The 21565-nt window shown below is 35.4% G+C and overlaps 1 protein-coding gene across 2 annotated transcripts in view; it reads left to right on the top strand.

The window, feature by feature from the left end:
* Positions 1-21565, top strand: part of SLC44A5 (solute carrier family 44 member 5) — a 166206-nt gene that overhangs the window by 124758 nt on the left and 19883 nt on the right. The window contains exons 10-15 of one of the 2 annotated variants that reach the window (XM_032638801.1): positions 6474-6605; positions 10137-10236; positions 12501-12593; positions 13082-13169; positions 13834-13934; positions 14438-14532. In XM_032638801.1, coding sequence (XP_032494692.1) covers positions 6474-6605; positions 10137-10236; positions 12501-12593; positions 13082-13169; positions 13834-13934; positions 14438-14532 — 609 coding nt within the window. Of the gene's footprint in view, positions 1-6473; positions 6606-10136; positions 10237-12500; positions 12594-13081; positions 13170-13671; positions 13935-14437; positions 14533-21565 lie in introns of both variants that reach the window. The other variant, XM_032638793.1, reaches the window with a different exon arrangement.

Genomic DNA, 21565 nt, shown 5'->3' with positions numbered 1-21565 from the left:
GTCTTGGGGTATTGTTATTATCCTGCTCGTTAACCTAATTAAGTTTCTAGACAATTGTTCACGTCTTTCCAGGTATTATTCCTTATCTGCTCCTCCTGTGCATCTGCCCGTGAAGAGGTGGGTCAGTCTGGTAGAGGAAGGCAAGAATTGCTGTCCTCTACTCTGAAACTCTCAAGAAAGCTTTTTGTCTAAAAGTCGTTTTCCTCCTTGGAGCTCAAAATATCCCCTTTCCTTTGCCATCTTAGAGGTTGAGCATGTGAACAATTCTCATTGACCAGAACAAATTAAGAGATATATAGGGGAGGCCATATAACACCATGGTTACAAATATGTATTTGGAGTTTGAAAAAGGCACAGTTCTAGAATCATCGCATATTAATTGTGTGATTCTCTGCAAGTACATAGTGTCTCTAATTCATAGTTTCCTCAACTGTATAATAGGAATCTGTGAGTGTTAATAAATAATGTATATAAAGTACTTAGAGAGCTGCCTAGCACATAGTAATTGTTCAGTAAATGGTATCTATTATTTTGTTATTATGCAGGAATATTATTGAGGAAAGAGGACTTGAAGCCCAGGGAACATACTTTTAAAGACAAACAAACAAACAAACAAACACTAGGACAGGAGTGAGAAAGCAATAAAAAAATAAATTGGAAAACACTGCTGAGATTTTCACATCCACCAGTATGGAAGAATTAATAATCTGAAGGGTCCTCTTGCTATGAAATAATGGCATAAAATAGTATTGTATTGTTTGATGTAATGTATTTTTTTGATGAGCTTACCAGAAGTAAAGGAAATCTCCCCAAAAGGAAAACCATTTTAAACCCACAAGCTAAAATGTGGGGAACCGAGCAGGAAGCACATATGAAGTTATGGGCGGACCATACAAGGGCTACAGTCAGGACACTTAGAGCCAGCAGGAGAGTAGAGGGTCAGACCTGAAACTCCTGGAGTAGGTCTGGGATCCTGGAAAACGTATAAAGTGACCCCAGTTTGGTAGTACCCTTTGTTTGCCAACAGAAACAAATATAAATCCCCTCTAGATGAAAGCACCTTCAATTCAGATCACCAGGTTTCCACAGATTAAATTTAACAAAGTATGAGTTACAATCAAAGATTACCAAACATGCAAGGAAATGGTCTTTTGCAAGAAACAAAAGAGGGCTTCCCTGGTGGTGCAGTGGTTAAGAATCCACGACACAGCTTCGAGCCTTGGTCTGGGAAGATCCCACATGCTGCGGAGCAACTGAGCCCATGCTCCACAACTAGTAAGCCTGTGCTCTAGAGCCCACAAGCCACAACTACTGAAGCCTGTGCACCTAGAGCCCATGCTCTGCAACAAGAGAAGCCACTGCAATGAGAAGCCTGTGCACCACAACGAAGAGTAGTCCCCGCTCACCACAACTAGAGAAAGCCCGCGCACAGCAATGAAGACCCAACGCAGCCAAAAAATATATATAAGATAAATAAATTTATATAAAATAAAGAAACAAAAGAAACTATAAACATCAGATTGCGGCCTCCAAGAATTCAGATATGGATTGATACAGAACATGAGATAATCATGTATAAAATGTTTAAGAATTAAAAATACAATTAAAAAAAAGAAATCATCAAAAATATCCAGGCATACATGAAGATGAACTAAATAGAACTTTTCAAAACAAAGCAATATAGTGTTAGATTAGAAATTAAATTGATAAGTTAAATAGTAAAATAGAGAATTAATGAACTGAAAGATGAACCTCTGAAATAATTACTCAGAATACAGCAGAATGTGACAAGAGGACAAAATATGATTGTGTGGTTAAGAGAGAGAGAATAGATTGAGAAGGGCCTAAAATATATCAACATATTTGAAAGGTATTGGCTGAGAATTTTCTAGAACTGATGAAAGGTATAAATTCAAAGATACAGGAAGCTCTAATTATACCAAGGAGAGTAAGGGAAGTGACACCCATATCTAGTTGTACTTTCTTTTATTTGTTCAGTCAACAAATATTAGTTGAGCAGCTGCTGTGTAACAGGCACTATTCTAGGCTCTTGAGAAAGAACAGCAAACAAAAGACAAACGTTCTTACTCTCCTGATACTTATAGCCTAAGCATATTATCTATTAGAAGGTGATTCTTGCCATGAAGAAAAGAAAATGTAGAATAGATAAAGGGGCATTGAGAGTATCATGGTAGGGCAAGGAGAGCAAATTGCAGTATTAGTAGGGTAGGCCTTTCAGAGAAGAGGTCTGAGAAAACACTTGAAGGAGGCAATGGAGTTAGCCATTGGAGATAAAGGAAAAGTTCTAGACAGTGAGTACAGCTAGTGCAAAGTCCTGAAGGTGGGAGCGTGTTTAAGAAATGGCTAGAATGCTTGTGTAGATGAGTGTACTGAGTAAAGGGGAGAATAGGAGATGAGGTCATAGAATTTGTGGAGGGCCAGAGACTTATATTGTAAGATCTTGCTTTTTACTCTGAGTGAAATGGGGAGGCAAGGTAGGGTTTTGAGTAAAGAAGGGATATGAAATGATGACAGCTTTAGTCCCTGTGTTGAGAAGAGACCATAGTGAGGCAAGAGAAGAAGCAATGAGATCAGTGAATAGGTTACTGCAGTAATTCATGTGCCAAATGAGGGAAGCTCAGACCAAGGTGGTAGCAATAAGGATGGGCATATAGGTTTTTAATGTAGAACCAACCGAATTTCCTGATGGATTGAATGCAGTTCATAAGAGAGTGTCAGGAGTCAAGAATGACTTCTAAGGTTTTAATCCAAGCAACTGGAGAGATGGAGTTGACATCAACTGAGATAGGGAAGGTTTGAGTGGAGCAAGGTTCTGAACCTTTTGGTTTAGAAAGGGGATTGATCAGAAGTATAATTTTGGACATGTTGAGTTTGAGATGTTTATTAGGCATTAAAGTGGAGATGGCAAGTAGGCAGTTGAATATACAGTCTGGAGTTAGAAAGAGAGAGCCTAAAGAAATATAGTTAGGAGTCAGAAGCACTAGAGCCATAAGACTTGCTGAGATTACCCAAAAAAATAGGTATACATAGAGATGTGGGCCAAAGACTGAGTTCAGAGGTCCTCCAACATTAAGAGGTCAGGGAGAAGAGAAGGGACCAGCAAAGACACCTGAGGAAAAACAGGTTTTTTTGAAAACTAAAAGCAGGTGATGTTATAGAAGCCAAGTTAAAAGGCAGCAACAACAACAACAAACAACAACAAAAGTGGAGGGAGTGATAAACCATGTCAAATGGGGCTGATAGGTCAAGAAAGATGAGAATTGAGAAACTGAGACTAGGCCTTGGATTTAGAAATGTGATGAGATCACTGGTAATCTGATGAGGGCAGTTTTGGTAGAATAATGAGAAAGAAAAGTCTGGTTAGAGTGGATTGAAAGAGGATGGGAGGAGAGGAACTGCAGATAGACAACATAGATGGCTATTTTGGAGAGTTTTATTGCAGTGGGGAGTAATTGGGCAGTGGATTGGGGGAAGAGTGTCAAAAGTGTCAAAATCTTTTGTTTTATTCTTTAAGATGTGAGAAAGAACAACATGCTTGTATAAAGTTTGGAATGACCCATTAGAGAGCAAGAAATTAATGATGTAAAAGAAGGAAATTGTTGTGAAACTTCAGAAGACCAAAGACAAAAGACTTTTAAAACAACTGGAGAGAAAAGACAGATCATATACAAAGGAACAATTAGGCTGAAGCAGACTTTTTTTTTAATTATAAAATTTTAAATTTCTTTTTATTTTTGGCTGCATTGAGTCTTCGTTGCTGCGTGTGGGCTTTCTCTAGTTGGCGTCAAACGTGGGCTACTCTTTATTGCGGTGCGCAGGCTTCTCATTGCGGTGGCTCCTCTTGTTTCGGAGCATGGGCTCTGGGTGCGCAGGCTTCAGTAATTGTGGCATGTGGGCTCAGTAGTTGTGGCTCGCGGGCTCTAGAGCACAGGCTCAGTAGTTGTGGTGCACGGGCTTAGTTGTTCCGTGGCACGTGGGATCTTCCCAGACCAGGGATCAAACCCGTGTCCCCTTCATTGGCAGGTGGATTCTTAACCACTGTGCCACCAGGGAAGTCCCTGAAGCAGACTTTTTGACAGCAACAAAAGAAGTAGAATAATACCTTCAAAGAGCTAAGAAAAAATAACAGTAAACCTACAGCTGTACACCCAGCAAAACTATCTTTCAAGAATAAGAGTAACATAAAGATATTTTAAGTAAAAACCAGAGTTTACAAATAGACATATACTAAAGGAATGCCTACTTCAAGAAGGAAAATGATTCCGCAAAAATGTATGAGATGCAAGAAAGAATGATGAGCAAAGAAAATGAATTGGTAAACCTGTAGGTAGAGCTTAACAACCTTTGTATAAAATAATGATAATATCCAATTTTTTGAGGTCTAACTGTACATAAGTAAAATACAGAGGAATAATCAGACTGGGGTGATTACTGAGTAATCTAAGTTTCTTGTATTTCCTTGTGTTGACTTTAGACTTGGTTAGTAAGTACACATAGTCAATTTTCAAGGGTAATTTATTCTAAAAACAGAGAAGACATCTCTGAACCAGTAGAGGGGAAAAATAGAATATAAATAAACAAACAAAAACTGATCAATTTTTAAAGGACAAGAATTGGAAGAAAAGAAGTACAGATACAAAGTGGAACAGGAAAAGCAAAAAGTAAGAAGGTTGAAAAATAAGTATAGCAATACATTAAATATAAATTTATTAAGCTCATCGTTTAGAATACAGAGATTGTCAGGTCAGATTAAGATATAAATATACGAATTGGAGCTGTGCTATTTACATAAGTTACACAAAACATAAGGAAATTGGAAGTTTCAAAGTGAAGGGATAGATAAAAATATACTAGCAATCATTAACCAAGAGAGCTGCAGTAGCCATAATAATATCAGACAAAATAGATTTTGGAATGAAAAGCATTGCTAGGGATATAAAGGATACAGTTTACTAAAAAGATATACTAATTGTAAACATGTATGCATCTAATAATGGCCTCAAAAGTCATAGAACTATAAGAATTAATAATAAATCAATAAATAATAAAACTTTATGGGATATAAATACCCCTTAAGGAGATATTTCAACATATCTTTCTGCTAAAATAAGAGAATAATAAGCACAGGATTCAGAGTAATTGTTCTTTGGCAGGGAGAGGCAGTAGGTATGATAGGATGAAAATCTCAGGTAGAAGAAAAATTTTTATTTTATGTAATTAGAGCAAAATTAGGATGATAAAATCTTAAGATAGGTGATACATTCATATGTGTTTATTTTACTGTATGCTTTAAAACCAACATCTGCATTACATATAATTTTGTATGTATCAAATATTCCATAAAGCATTTTTAAAGGAATTTTTAAAAATTCACAGGGAAAGCAATGCCTAAAATGAAGGGATTTATCTTATATTTCTTTGAGAAACAACTGTCCTTTCTAATTTAGTTTCTTGTCTTTCCATGGGCCATACCCTCTCACCTTGTATCTAGGAAAAAAACCGGTTAGTTTACAGTTAGAGGTTTTAAAAGCTATTTTCCTCATTATTGCTAGAACATATCCAACGGACCTAATCCAGACCCATGGGTCATTAAAATAAATAGGCCTCTTAACTCTGTTTTCTACTCCCACTTTATCTAGACCATGTGAAAAGTCATATACAGTTTGAAACACAGAGTCTTGGGGAAAATACAGTAAGTCCAAAATACAGTAAGTCCATGTTTGCCTTGCCTGGACACAATCTTTGATAAGAATATGCTTTTAGACAGTTCCATCAAGACATCCCTTCACCATCGAAAAGATTTCACAAGGCTTTTTTCAACTTAACTGATTTTTTAAATTTGCTTTTTAAATAGATTATATGTTAAAAGATAAAAAGTTTATACAGTGAAAATTTTCCTTCTCATTCTACTCCTTAGTCACCAAGTTTCCCTCCCTGGAAGCAAAAAATATTGTATTTCTATGTATCCTCCCAGAGATACTTTACATGTGTATAAGAAAATATATATAGTTCTTACTTCTTATATGAATTATAGCATATTTTTATATCATTTTGTACTTTTCTTTTTTCCACTTAACAAAACATCTGGTGATCATTCACTAACACTAGACTTTCTCATCTTTATATGGAAATGCAGTATTCTACTGTACAAATATACCATAATTTTTTTAACCAATCGCTATTGATGGACATTAAGGTTGTTTCTATTTAAAAGGTCATTTAAAGCCAGATGTTGCCACAGTCATCCAGACAAATACTGAAAACATTTATACTGAATACAGTAGCACATTTAGACTATTAGATACACATAAAATATTTAATTTGAAATATGAATCTTGCCTTTGTAAAAATGACCATGCTGATCAATTTCATGTAGATATGTGTTATAAGTGTATAGCTTATATTTCAGAAAATAGCATTTTATATTAGTCTACTTTTCTCTCCTTTTCAAGGAATATGGCACTGTTACCGGGAATACAGCAATCTTCAGGGACAGCCAAGTTCTCACTTAACTGTATTTCACATCGGGATTCAGACTGATATAAGCATGTACTTTCAACTGAAACAAACATGGTTCGCACTTAGTGAGTGGATTTTAAAAACTTGTTTGTTAAAATTGTAATAACAAGAAAGCATCTTTTTGTGTAAAGGAAAATTTGGGTTGGTATAACTTGTTAAAATATACTTATTGCTAATGTCATTAAAATAAGTGTGTCTATAATAATACTAGCTACAATAAATGGAAAAGTCATTGAGGGGAATTTATTATATAATCTAGGAAAATGTTACTTTACAATGATCTCAAGCTATTTGCCTTCAACTTAAAATGGGTTGGATATAGACGTTTATAGCCATTAATCTGATATCCAAGAAAGGTATTTTAAAAGGAAAAAAATGCTTGATTTTTCAAACTTGTTTTTTAAAATAGAAAAAGGAAAAAGAAAAATAAGCAACAAATTTTTCATAGCAGGACTTTTAAACAACTTGTTATAGAATTGGAATAATAAATAACTGAAAAGAAATTTACATTTTTGAAATGTTTATTTAGATTGAGTTAGTTAAGGGTAATATTAACAAATATTTTAAAAGCTAGATGATTTCAGAGATGGCTTCAATCCTCTATTTCTAGAATGGTTTTATTATACTATTCCTTGCACTTTACAGAGATTCATGTTATTTATTCAAGATTTTAAAGATGATCTGTAATTACATGGTGCTTTAAAAATATTTCATCTTCATATGTTGTTGAAGTTAGAGAGCCAGGGAAGACAAGTTTGAGGATGCCTGGTAAGGAGCCCAGAGGTAGCCTAAGAGGGGGGCAATATCTTGGAGAGTATCATGATTCCAGCATGGATCCCATCACCATAAATCTGAAAACTTAATTTTGCCACTTCACCCAAAAGTCATCAGGGACAGGCTCACAACATGTCACCAGAGTGCCTTTTTATTCGTTAAAACTATTAGGGTACTCTCTCTGTGACCAGAATACAGACATATATACCACCTAGGACACTGCTTTCCTGGGGTCAAGGCATATGGGGAATCAGATCACTAGTGAGAAAGTTTTTTAGCAGAGACCCTTGGATAGTCTTGAGAGATGTTTTCTTAAGGCTCATGCCAAGCTTGATGAGCTAGCCCTGCTGCACAGAAGCCCCCACCAGATTCTTTTGTCTGCCAAATTCAGTTTTTCTGTGTTCCTTGGACAGTACTAGATCAAAATGCCAAATTCTTGCTCTTTGGGTTCCCATTTCTAGCCCTCATGCAGCTAATTCCCTTCACATAGCACATTATTTTTTCAAATATGTTTCAGAAGAACTTCATTGATAGCCATTTTTTTTAACTATAAAAATCAGGTGTCTTAGAACTTAAATCCTCATTACTTTTTCTGAATTTGAGTGATTCCATATCTCCTCAGCAGTCCATTTACTGTCATCTGTCATATCTAAAGATGACAAATCTCATCCATTATGTATTGAAACCTCTAGTTTTACTCTGAGATGGATCTTAGTTACAGGTTCTATGGTCATCCTGCTGCTGTCTCTTAAGGACCTTCAACACAAAAATCATTGAGATGATCAGAATCTGCCATTGGAGAAGTTGAGAGGTACTTTGAGGAGAAAACAGGGCTTGCTTTTCTTTTCAAGTCTAGCAATACTTATCTTTCCTCAAATGAGTGTTAGCTTTCACAACGCATTTATCAGACATTAATTGATTACTTGCTCTGTGTCTGATGAAATCCTAGGCACCAGAGACAAGGGTATACGTATGAAATTATACTAATTGACAGAAACACTAAAAATATGCAGTTATACATGCAAAAATTATAATTTGTATGAGTCTTGGATTGTGTTAGGAGATGGTTCTATTCTCATTTCTATTAATTATCCCAGCCTCCTTGGTAAAGTTAGATTTATACCAGCTCCTCTCTAGGGGCTGAAAACATATGTTTCTATTGTTTGCTCTTGCTCAAACAAAAGGAGGGAATATAATATATAAATTCAAAAGACAGTTAAATTTCTCTAATATAACCATTTAAAATATGTAATTTTGTAAAGGTACAAATTTAATATGCAATGTTCTTTTTCAATGCAATTTCAGAACATAAAGTGACTGATATATTTCATATTCTTAAGTTTGTCCAAAGAAGATAGTGATTTTAGGTTAATATGGCTATACTCCACAATTTTGGACTCAGTTTAGTTTTAAGAGAATCAAAAATGTTTTTTGCATAAAAACATAAATACATCGTTTAACTAAAAAGATGTAGTAGCGAGATGATACCTTACTAAGATCCTCTCACATCTCTGGGTTAACTGATTTCTACTTACTTGGAGATACTAACTGAAGTGGGATGTATCATCCGAATCTCAGTGGTATAACAATAGAATGAAATAATGAGCGCCCTATTGCTGGAAGTGTTCAGACATGAGCGGAATAACTATCTAGCAAGAACGTTAGAATGGACTCTTTCATGGGTAGGAATTTAATTTAACTTTCCATTAAGTTTCTTTTATAATTTCAGATTTTGTTATTAGCAGTACTATATTTCCTTAATTTAGGATCCATACCTTTTCACTTTTTAACATCTCTGAGGTCAGGATGCATTTTATAATCAATGAATAGACATTTAATAAAGGATTTCTTTACTTTTCCTGAAAGGATATTACTAAATTGAAGGTATGTCTTAGAATTGAGGAAATATAGTAATTAGGACTGTTTGGCTTTAAGTAAAAAGAAACAAAGGAACAAGCTGGAGGCAAGGCAGGGGTATTTATTCTAAGAATATAGAAGTGTCTCACCAAACTCAAAGCAGCAGAAAAGCAGCTGGACTTTCAAGTGTATGTGGATCCAGGAAACAAAAAGCCAAAAAGGAGCCAAGATTTCCTCCACTTGCTCTCTTTCTTTACACATAAACATTTTATTCTTTCTTTGCAGGTTCACTTACTTCACATAAAGATGGTTTTTACACAGTTTATTAAATGTGTATAACTCTTAGTTCAAGAGGTTTATAAACTTCAATTCAAAACCGAACTAGATTCCCTTAATTCTAATTCTGAGACTTATTATTACACAACTTGGGTTGGGTTTACACTCTGATTTCATCAATGGCAGCCATGATAGGTGGAGTGTGAAACTTAAAATGTGGCATCTCAGAACCCACCCCGTCCATCAGCAAGATCAATTAATTAAGAGGCACTGTGAGTGGGGAGCCAGTCCAGAAATTTTCTTCTGTAATGATTCTCTTACTCAAAGGAGTGAAAGTGAAAACATCTAAAATAGAGTTGCCTAAAGCAGCCCTTCCTTTCTTCCATGCCTATTTTCTCATTTCTAGAAATGGTGTGAAATGTTTCCATAGATAAAATGAAGCCTGTCCAACTGAGTTGTTTAAACTCTAGCTAAAAGTTTTAATCTAGATTTTTTTTTTAGCGTTTCTGGAAGGTTTTGAAAGCGAATTTCTAAAACTGGCATTTTTGGAGAGGTAGCACTGCTTAAATTATGAAGTGTCAGAATTGGTAGAAATAATCATGAAGATCAGTCCTAACTTTTGCAGAGAAAGTTTGCTTTGGGGATTGATTTGAATCGCACACTATTTTTTTTTTCCCCCCTGTTTAAAGTGATAATACTCTGCATCCTTGAAGTGTTCATCATCCTCATGCTGATCTTCCTCAGGGACCGAATCCGCATCTCCATTGCCCTGCTGAAGGAGGGGAGCAAGTAAGGCCTTGATGGAGAAACTCATATACTGTATATCAATGTCATATCGGTCACTGCTTATTTGTTGATGCCCCAGACTATTTTCCCTTTAAGATGGCTTGTTAAATCTGCTTTCCATTCAGGAAGACTTGTTCAAGTTCAGACTCTTCCACGTATTAAAAACTTCATGCTAACAAATCTTTCAAAATCCCCAAACCTCAATTATCATAGGGTAAAATAAAGCTAAAACTCATGTATTCTATGCACTAGCACTTTTTTTTTAAACACCAAATATATGTTAGGAGGATAACTTATGTGAAAGTGATAAAGTGCTATATAAAAGTTAGTTATGTTATATTATTCCCATACTGAGTCATATGTTAATATTAATGGTTGAGATCATTTGCAGAACTTTAAATCACCATAATTCTATAAAGTCAATTATGTGCTCTTGCTAGTTTTGTATAAATAACAAAACTTGCCAGTAGACAGAATAATTGGTCCTAGCACTACCAGACTGTACATTTTGTATCTACAGCTCTCAATTCAGGAACATTTTATACCCAGAGCCATTTTTATTTTAAAATGCTACAGAATAGGGGCTTCCCTGGTGGCACAGTGTGTTGAGAGTCCGCCTGCCGATGCAGGGGACACGGGTTCGTGCCCCAGTCTGGGAAGATTCCCAGCGGAGCGGCTGGGCCCGTGAGCCATGGCCACTGAGCCTGCGCATCCGAAGCCTGTGCTCTGCAACAGGAGAGGCCACAGCAGTGAGAGGCCCGCGTACCGCAAAATAAATAAATAAATAATAAAATGCTACAGAATAAACAGTTTTTCATAAAATTCATGTTGTGAGGTAATAACACCTACAGTTTCTAAACTATTCCAAAAGGTCACTTGAGGATAATACTTTAAACTTTTGAATAATGCATGGAAACAGCAAGGAAGTGTTATTACAAAGCCAATAGGTCATGTTCTCTATTTAGAATGATGGAAACTGAGGTGTTAATGCCCAAGGACCAAATTATTTTAAATAGTCTTTAAGGATTGTTTTAACAAAATCATCATCTATAATAATAATAGTGCCACCTAAAGCCAGTGTTTGAAATAGTTAACAAGCAGTTTGTTAAATTAAACTCTCTCCTTCCCACAATAACTGAAGCCCTATCATTAGCCACTGAAAACTACTGATTTGCTGGGTTATTTCTTAAATAATATGATATTGTACAATTCACTTATCCCGCTGCTATGCCTCTAAATGTGTGTGTGTGTGTGTGTGTGTGTGTGTGTGTGTGTGTGTTAAATGGCAATTACTACTGTGACTGGTTAATAATTTTTTTCAAGGGAAAATAAGAGCTGGAATAAATATGCATGAGAATACAGGGTAAACATAGGGATGCCCAATAATTCACTGAACAGCAGTGTCTGGGGAAAAGAGAGAACAGCATAGCCCAAATAGTGAGGTGGCGAAGGTAACAAATACAAAAATGAATCTAAAATGTGTCAGTGCATTAGGAGTGGAAATAGTTCCATCATAGTTCTCAGTGGCTGTATGAAACAGCATAGGGTTAATTCAGTATCATATGCTGAAAAGATTATAGGGCAATTAGGATATGAATATTTTAGAAACCATATCTTAGGAGGAAATATCAAAAGAATTATTATCCTGGAGAATAAAAGAATGAGTTGCTTGAAGGGCTGCTGTATGGAAAAGGTGGTCCTTTCTTCTCCAGAAGGTGGTGGATGTGAATTACATGCAGGCAGATAAGGAAGGACTTTCTAATACTTTGGTTGTTAAGAAAATAGAATAAGCTGTGTCATATAAAAGTAAGTTCCTTTCACTCAATGAGATCACCAGAGACTAATGAACATGTTTTGAAGATAGTTCAGAAGGGATTCTTAAATTAGGAATGGATTCTCCCATTTGATCAGATGATCTTCAAGGTCCTCTCTAATTTTAAAAGTCTAAGGAAAAGGGAGAAATACCATGATTATAATGCATCAAATATTTATGTGTCAGTCAGAAATAACCAAAGAGGAGAAGGTTTGGGGAACTTTTGGCAGGAATCAAACATGAGCATTGAAAGAATGCCTCTAACTTACTAAACATGAATAAATAAAAATTTAAAACCAACTAAGTATACATCAGCAAAAAAGAGTTGATGGTTATTACCACTGTTCTTGGAATGAATTCAGTCAAAGGCTTATTTATAGTTCTAACAGATAAAATTTTAATTGAGAAATTATAACTGGATCATTTTCAGTTTCAACTATTTGTTTTATTTTAGAGCCATTGGATACATCCCTACTACCTTAATTTATCCAGTTTTAACTTTCATTTTCCTCTCAATCTGCATTTCCTACTGGGCTGTGATAGCCGTGTATCCTTTGGTAACTGACTCCTTCAAACCTCAGGTACACACTACTATTCAGGAGCTAGGAGTTTGTCTGTTTCCATGTGGGAAAGACTAGGAACATCCTAAAGATATAATTGATATGATGATGATGATGGTGATTATGATGGAGATTATGATTGCTAATCTCTAAAAATGTTTCAGTGTACCAAATGAATTTCCCCTCAGATAGGTCACATGGTACATTTTGTTTTATTTTGTCTTCACATGTGGTACTACTCACTCCTCCTTTGCAATACGTAAAAAAATCTTTTTATATTTCACTGTTTTTAAGGGGCCGCTCAGTGGAGCTGACCCACGTTATATTACTCTGGTTCTGAAAATGAATGAATTGTTAAAAGATTAGTTTTTTGAAATTAATCTTTCAGTGGACTTTTGAGTTATTTGCATTACTTTCTTGTCCATTTACATTCAATCTACCAGCAAATAATTTATCCTTAACAGAGTTCACTCAGTTACTTGGCTACATCAGGGGTACCTATATACAAAGTCATAGCCCCAGAGGGGCAATGTAAACATGAAAATAAAACCTGTAATCCAGAGGTAAGTAAAAGAAACTCTTTTATTTACTGCAATACAGAATTCTACTGTATTTCATCTAGCAGTAGTGGTAGGAATCATCCTGAAATAGAGACCATGTGCATTGATGAGGATCACTGTAGAGAAGGGGAGGGTGGGTCGGGTGTTAGCAGGAGAGCACTGAAAACGGTAGGCAGAATAGAGAGAAGGCACTGCTATTTCCTGAGCTCACTTGTCCTGTCATACACCTAAGAAGCAGGCACAGTCAACAACAACACTAATAAATGTGAAATTATAGTGGATGCAGACTGATGAACATACGATGGAAAAATGAGGTACTTTCCAGAGCTCATTAAAGAATTGTATAAAGTGATGTTATAGAAAATAGAAATAACAGCAGAAGCTAATAGGAAAAAAGCAAGATATGCAATTGGGGGCCACACAAGAGAAGGCAAGGAAGGTGTTATCTTGGAATAGCACTTAATATTATATTATTCGTGTTTTGTTTTTTTTTTCCTGAGTGCAGATTTTTAATACAACTGAAATTGCCAAAGCTTGCCCTGGGGCTCAGTGTCGTTTTGCTTTCTATGGTGGAAAGAGCCTGTACCATCAATATATCACTACCTTCCAGATATTCAATCTATTTGTCTTTCTCTGGCTTATAAATTTTGTCATTGCATTGGGTCAGTGTGCCCTTGCTGGTGCCTTTGCTTCTTATTACTGGGCCTTGAAAAAACCTGATGACATCCCACCATATCCACTTTTTACTGCATTTGGACGAGCCATAAGGTAAGTTTCACACTGAAACCTACACCTATCTTCCCAGTTATGTTTAATGTGTTTATAATTCAAGTGGCAAAGTACTTGAGGTCAGAGGTATAATTCAAGATTCATAGATGTCCACTGGCTTTGTCTGGTTTTATAGCCACAGTTTTATAATCCCCACCCAGGCCAATATCCTTCTAAAAGGTTACTGGAGAGAAGAGGTAGGGGAGGGCACCAAATTAAAGATTAAGGACTAACTTGTCTGTGTTTCTTCATTGCTCAGCTCAAACATAAAATCATCATAAGATGACAGGCTATTGGTATCATTTTCATAGATGAAGTGCAAAATGGATGTCTATGGTTTAAAATCCTCTATGGAGACCTTTGTCAATCTGAATAAGAGAGTATAAGAAGCTCTTTCCTATCAATCCTTCTGCAGATCCCTTTTACCAATAAAAATTAACTAACATCCTTTTAGTTAATAGTAAAAATATTTTAACTTTTATTGTCATTTTATCTTTGCCCAGATATCACACTGGATCCCTAGCATTTGGATCTTTAATTCTTGCAGTAGTTCAAATGTTCAGATTAATCCTAGAATACTTGGACAAACGTCTTAAACGTAAGATTCCAGAATTCATCTTTTCTCAGACTTCCTGACTTCTGTGAATAGAACAGATTGGGTCAGGGGGTTGGGGGGGACATAATGACTGTAACTTGGACACAGTAATAAGGATGGATGTGGTCAGATTGGGGAGATGTTTGGAAGGAAAAGCCAATAGGACTTGAGGGATGGAATATGGTGGGGGGTGGGGTGGGGAGCAATGGTAAAATAGAGTAAAAATGTGTGATGCTATTTATTAAGATATGGAAACCAGTAGAAACAAATTTCAAAGAAGAGATTTAAAACTGTGTTTTTGACCTGTTAATATTGAGAAGCATGGTGGAGATGTCAGGCAGTTCCAAGTCTAGAGCTCAGGACAGGTCAGGCTTAAAATATAAATGTGGCCATTGGCATAAATCTTCATACATAACACAATACAGTTTACAAACACATAAACTCTGCTTGGGTTGTACTTTAAAATATTTTATTATTAATTATCAAAATAATCTTGAAACAGAGCAACCAAGTTGGAACACTCACATTTCCTGATTTCAAGACTTAGTACAAAGCTACAGTAATCAAAACAGTGTGGCACTGGTGTAAGGACAGACATATAGACCTGGAAAAGAATAGACAGCCCTAAAATAAATGCTCACATATAAGACTATTCAGTGGGGGAAGGAGAGTTTTTTTCAGCTAATGTTACTAGGAAAACTGGATATCTACATTCAAAAGAATGAAGTTGGACCCTTACTTTATACAATATACATAAATTAATTCAAAATGGATCAAAGACTTAAACATAAAAGCTAAGACTATAAAAGCCTTAGAAGAAAGCATAGGAAGAAATCTTCTTGACATTGGATTTAATGATGGTTTCATTATTTTAATGATCATTTTAATGATGATATGACACCAAAAATACAGGTAACAAAAGAAAAAAACATAAATTAGAATTCATCAAAAAAAAAAAAGTCTGTGCATCAAAGGACACTATCAAGAGAGTGAAAAGACAACCCACAGAATGGGAGGAGATATTTGCAAGTCATATATCAGATAAGCAACTAATATTTAGAATATATAAATAACTCCTACAACTCAACAATAAACAAACAACCTATTTCAACATGGACAAAGGATTTTTTTAATTAAGTAAATTTTTTTCAGCTTTATTGAGGTATAATTGACAAATAAAATTGTAATATTTTTAAAGTGTACAACATGATGATTTAATACACATATACACTGTGAAAGGATTCCCACATTTAAGGTGGGACACATCTGTCCACCTCATATACTTCCTTTTTTTTTTCCTTTTTTTGGTGTGAATGCTTAAGTTCTACTCTCTTAGCAAATTTCAATTATACAATACAGTATACTCAACTATACTCACCATGTTCTACATTAGATCCTAATACCTTAGTCATCTTATAACTGAAAGTTTGTACCCTTTTACCAGCCTCTCCCAATTTCTCCCACTCCCAGCATACGGCAACCACCATTCTATTCTATTTACATGCATTCAACATTTTTTCCCTACGTATAAGCAATACCATGTGTATTTGTTTTTGTGTGGCTTATTTCACTTAGCATAATGCCCTTCGGGTTCATCCATGTTATTGCAAAAGCAGGATTTCTTTCTTTTTAAGGCTGAATAATATTCCATTTTGTATATATAACGTAATTTATCCATTGATCCATTTAATGACACTTTAGTTGTTTCCATACATTAGATACTGTAAATAATGCTGCAGTGAACATTGGAGTACAAATATCTCTTCAAGATAGTGATTTTGTTTCCTCCAATTATATATACAGAATTAGAATCACTGGATCCTATAGTAGTTCTATTTTTAATTTCTTGAGTAACCTCCGTACTGTTTTCCACAATGGAGTAATCAATTCACATTCCTACCAACAGTGTACAAGGGTTCCCTTTTCTCTTCATCCTTACCAACACTTGTTATCTCTTGTCTTTTTGATAAGAGATATCCTAACAGGTATGAGGTGATATCTCACTGAGGTTTCTTTTTTTTTTTTTTTTTTTTTGCGGTACGTGGGCCTCTCACTGCCGTGGCCTCTCCCGCTGCGGAGCACAGGCTCCGGACGCGCAGGCTCAGCAGCCATGGCTCACGGGCCCAGCCACCCCGCAGCATGTGGGATCTTCCCAGACCGGGGCACAAACCCGCGTCCCCTGCATCGGCAGGTGGACTCAACCACTGCGCCACCAGGGAAGCCCTCTCACTGAGCTTTCGATTTGCATATCTCTGATAATAATGTTGAGCACTTTTCATGCACCTATTGGCCATTTTTATGTCTTCTTTGAAACAATGTCTATTCAGGTTCTTTGCCCATTTTTTATTGGGTTATTTGTGTGTTTTTTGCTGTTGAGTTCTATAAATTCCTTGTATATTTTGGATATTAACTCCTTATTACATATGTGGTTTGCAAATATTTTCTCCCATTCAGTAGGTCACTTTTTCATTTGTTGATGGTTTCCTTTGCTGTGCAGAAGCTTTTTGGTTTGATGTAGTCTCACTTGTTTATTTTTGCGTTTGTTGCCTTTGCTTTTGGTGTGAAATCCAAAACATCATTGCCAAGACCAATGTCAAGGAGCTTACAACTATAAAATCTTCTAGGTTTCAGGTTTTACTTTCAAGTCTTTAATCCATTTTGAGTTGATTATTGTGTATGGTGTAAGATAAAGGTCCAATTTCACTCTTTTGCATGTAGATGTCTAGTTTTCCCAGCACCATTTATTAAAGAGAATATCCTTTCCCCATTATATATTCTTGACTCCTTTGTCAAAAATTAATTAACCATATTGCATGGGCTATTTCTGGGCTCTCTATTCTCTTCCATTCATCTATGTGTCTATTTTCATACTGATACCATACTGTTTTATTACTATAGCTTTGTAATAGAGTTTGAAATCAGAAAGTGTAATGCCTTTAGCTTTGTTATTCTTTCTTAATTGCTTTGGTTATTTGGATCTTTTGTGGTTTCATGCAAATTTTAGGATTGTTTTTTTTTATTTCTGTGAAAAATGGCATTGAAATTTTGATAGGGATTGCATGAAATTTGTAGATCACTTTGGGTAGTACGAACATTTTAACAATATTAATTCTTCCAATCCATGAACATGGAATATTTGCCACTTATTTGTTTCTTCAATTTCTTTTGTCTACAGCTCACAGTTTTCAATGCACAAATATTGGGTTGGCGAAAAAGTTCATTTCGGTTTTTCCATAACATGGCAAAACCAGAACAAACTTTTGGTCAACCCAATAATTCTCCTCCTCATTTAAATTTACTCCTAGGTATTTTATTGCTTCCATGCAATTGTAAATGAAATTTTACTCTTGATTTCTCTTTCCAATAGTTAGTTGTTGGTGTATAGAAAGGCAACTCATTTTTTTTTTTTTTGGCAACTCATTTTTGTAAATTGATTTTATTTCCTGAAACTTTACTGATTTCATGTATTAGCTTAAATAGTTTTTTGGTGGACACTATAGGGTTTTCTATATATAATATCATGTGATCTGCAAACAGAGACAGTCTTACTTCTTGCTTTCTGATTTGGATACCTTTTATTTCTTTTACTTGTCTAATTGCTCTGGCTAGGACTTCAGGTACCAAATTGAAAAAAAGTGGCAAAAAAAAAAAAAAAAAAAAAAGAAAGAAAGAGAAAAGAAAAAAGTGGCAAGAGTAGGCATCCTTATGTTGTTCCTAATCTTAGAGGAAAAGCTTTTGGCTTTTCACCAATGAGTATGATGTTAGCTGTGGGCTTGTCACATATGGTCTTGATTATGTTGAGGCCTTCAATAACCAGTTTATTGAGAGTTTTTATTACTAAAGGAGGTTGAATTTTGTCAAGTAATTTTTCTGCATCTATTGAGATAATCATGATTTCCTCCTTCATTTTGTTAATGTGGAGCATCACATTTATTGATTTGCATATGTTAAATCATACTTGCATCCCTGGAATAAATCCTACTTCATCTTGGTATATGATTCTTTTAATCTAGTATTGAATTCAATTTGCTAATATTTTGCTGAGGATTTTTGCATTTATGCTCATCAAGGATATTGGCCTGTAATTTTCTTTTCTTGCAGTGGCCTTGTCTGGCTTTGGTATCAGGGTCATGCTGGCCTCATAAAATGTGTTTGGAAATGTTCTCTCCATTTCTATTGTTTGAAAGAGTTTGAGAAGAACTGGTATTAATTCTTCTTCAAATGTTTGGCAGAATTTCACAAGTTAAGCCATTTGATCCTGGACTTTCCTTCGTTGGGAGGTTTTTGATTACTGACTCAAAATCTTTACTAGTAATTGATCTGTTCAGATTTTCTATTTCTTCATGATTCAGTTTGGTAGGTTCCATGTTTCTAGGAATTCATCCATTTCTTCTAGGTAGTCCCATTTGTTGATGTAAGATTGTTCCTAGCATCTCTTATGATCCTTTGTACTTGTGTGGTATCAGTTGTAATGTCCCCTCTTTCATTTCTGAATTTAAGTCTTCACTACTTTTCTCTCAGTTAGTCTAGTGAAAGGTTTGTCAATTTTATGTTTCAAAAAAACAGCTGGTAGTTTCACTTACCTTTCCTATTTTTAAGTCTCTATTTCATTTATTTCCACTCTGATCTTTACTATTTCCATCCTTCTATTATCTTTGTACATAGTTTCTTCTTTTTTTTTCTTTCTAATTCCTTGAGGCGAAAAATTAGGTTGTTTGAGATCTTTCTTTCTTCTTAACTTAGGTGTTTATTGCTATGGACTTCCCTCTTAGAACTGCTTTGCTACATTCCATACATTTTGGTATGTTGTGTTTGCATTTTCTTTAGTCTCAAGGTACTCTTTGATTTCCCTTTTGATTTATGCTTTGACCTGTTGGTTGTCCAGTAGCATGTTGTTTAATCTCCACACGTTGAATTTTCCAGTTTTCTTCTTGTAATTGATATCTAGTTTCATACCACTGTGTTTGGAAAAGATGCTTGATATTATTTCACACTTCTTACATTTATTAAACTTGTTTTGTGACCTAGCATATGATCTATCCTGGAGAATGTCCCATGTGTACTTGAGAAGAATGTATACTCTGCTGTGGTTGGATGGAATGTACTGTAAATGTCTGTTAAGTCCTTCTAGTCTAATGTGTAGTTAAGTCCAGTGCTTTTCTGTCTGGATGATCTATCCATTGTTGAAAGTGAAATTTTAAAATTCCTTACTATTATTATATTGCTATTTATTTCTTCCTTCATATCTGTTTATATTTGCTTTATATATTTAGGTGCTCCAATATTGGGTGCATAAATATTTATAATTTTTATATCCCCTTGATAAATAGACACTTTTTTCATTGTATAATGAACTTTGTGTATTGTTTCAACTTTTGGCTTAAAGTCTATTTTGACTAATATAAGCATAGGTACACCTGATTTCTTTTGGTTTCCATTTGCCTGCAAAATCTTTTTCTAATCCTTTACTTTCAGTCTAAGTATGTCTTTAAAGGTGAAGTGAGACTCTTGTAGGTAGCATATATTTGAGTCTTTTTTAAAAAATTTCTTTCAGTCCCTCTATATCTTTTGATTGGAGAATTTAGTCCATTTACAATTAATTGTAATTATTGATAGCTATGGACTTACTGTTTCTATCTTGTTAACTATTTTCTGGCTGTTTTATAGTTTTTGTTTCTCTCTTCCTCTCTTCCTTTGTGATTTGATGATTTTCTGTAGTGGTATGTTTTGATTCCTTTCTTGTATCTACTATAGGTTTTTGCTTTGTGGTTATCATGAGGCTTACAGAAAATATTTTATACTTATAACAATGTGTTTTAAGCTGATAACAACTTAACTACAAATGCATACAAAAGCTCTGTTTTATATTCACACACACATTTTATACTACAATGTTGTTGTTTTTTTTTTGCGGTATGCGGGCCTCTCACTGTTGTGGCCTCTCCCGTTGTGGAGCACAGCCTCCGGACGCGCAGGCTCAGCGGCCATGGCTCAGGGGCCTAGCCGCTCCGCAGCATGCGGGATCTTCCTGGACCGGGGCACGAACCCGTGTCCCCTGCATCGGCAGGCAGACTCTCAACCACTGCGCCACCAGGGAAGCCCACTACAATGTTTTTGATATCACAGTTTACATCTTTTTATATTGTGTATCCATTAACAAGTTATGTAATTATAGTCCTTTTTAATACTTTGTCTTTAACCTTTATACTGTAGTTCTAAGCTGTTTACCTACCACCATTACAATTTTAGAGTATTTTGCATTTAAGTGTATATTTACCTTTACTGTGAGTTTTATACTTTCATATATTTTTATGTTACTAATAAGCATCCTTTTGTTTCAGCTTAAAGATATCCCTTTAACATTTCTTGTAAGGCTGGTCTACTGGTGATAAACTTTTAGCTTCTGTTTGTCTAGAAAACTTTTACCTCTCCTTCAATTCTGAAGCACAACTTTGCCACATAGATAGAGTTTCTTGGTCAGCAGATTTTTCTTTCAACACTTTTAACGTATCATTCTACCTCATTCTGGCATGCAAATTTTCTGCTGAAAAATCTGCTTATAGGATTATGGGGATTCCCTTGTATATAAGAAGTTGCTTTTCTCCTGCTGCATTTACCCACCTTTTAACTTTTGAAAATTAATTTTATGTGAGTCAGTATGGATCTCTTTACATTGATATTCTTTGAGCTTTCTGGATCTGGATGTCTCTTTGATTTTCCAGGTTAGGGAAGTTTTCAATCATTATTTCTTTGAATATATTTTCAGCCCCTTTCTCTTTCTTCTCCTGGGACCTCTTGTAACATGTAAAAAGTACATTCTTTTTAATTTTTCTTCCTCTAATTGGATGAATCCCACTGCCTTGTCTTTGAATTCATCAATCCTTTCTTTCTTTTTTTTTTTTTTTTTTTTGCGATTCACGGGCCTCTCACTGTTGTGGCCTCTCCCATTGCGGAGCACAGGCTCCGGACGCACAGGCTCAGTGGCCATGGCTCACGGGCCAAGCTGCTCCACGGCATGTGGAATCTTCCCAGACCG

Source organism: Phocoena sinus, chromosome 1 (assembly GCF_008692025.1).
Source record: "Phocoena sinus isolate mPhoSin1 chromosome 1, mPhoSin1.pri, whole genome shotgun sequence".
NCBI lineage: Eukaryota > Metazoa > Chordata > Mammalia > Artiodactyla > Phocoenidae > Phocoena > Phocoena sinus.
Note: the sequence above shows the minus strand (reverse complement) of the source record. Positions and strands in the feature narration are given on the sequence as shown.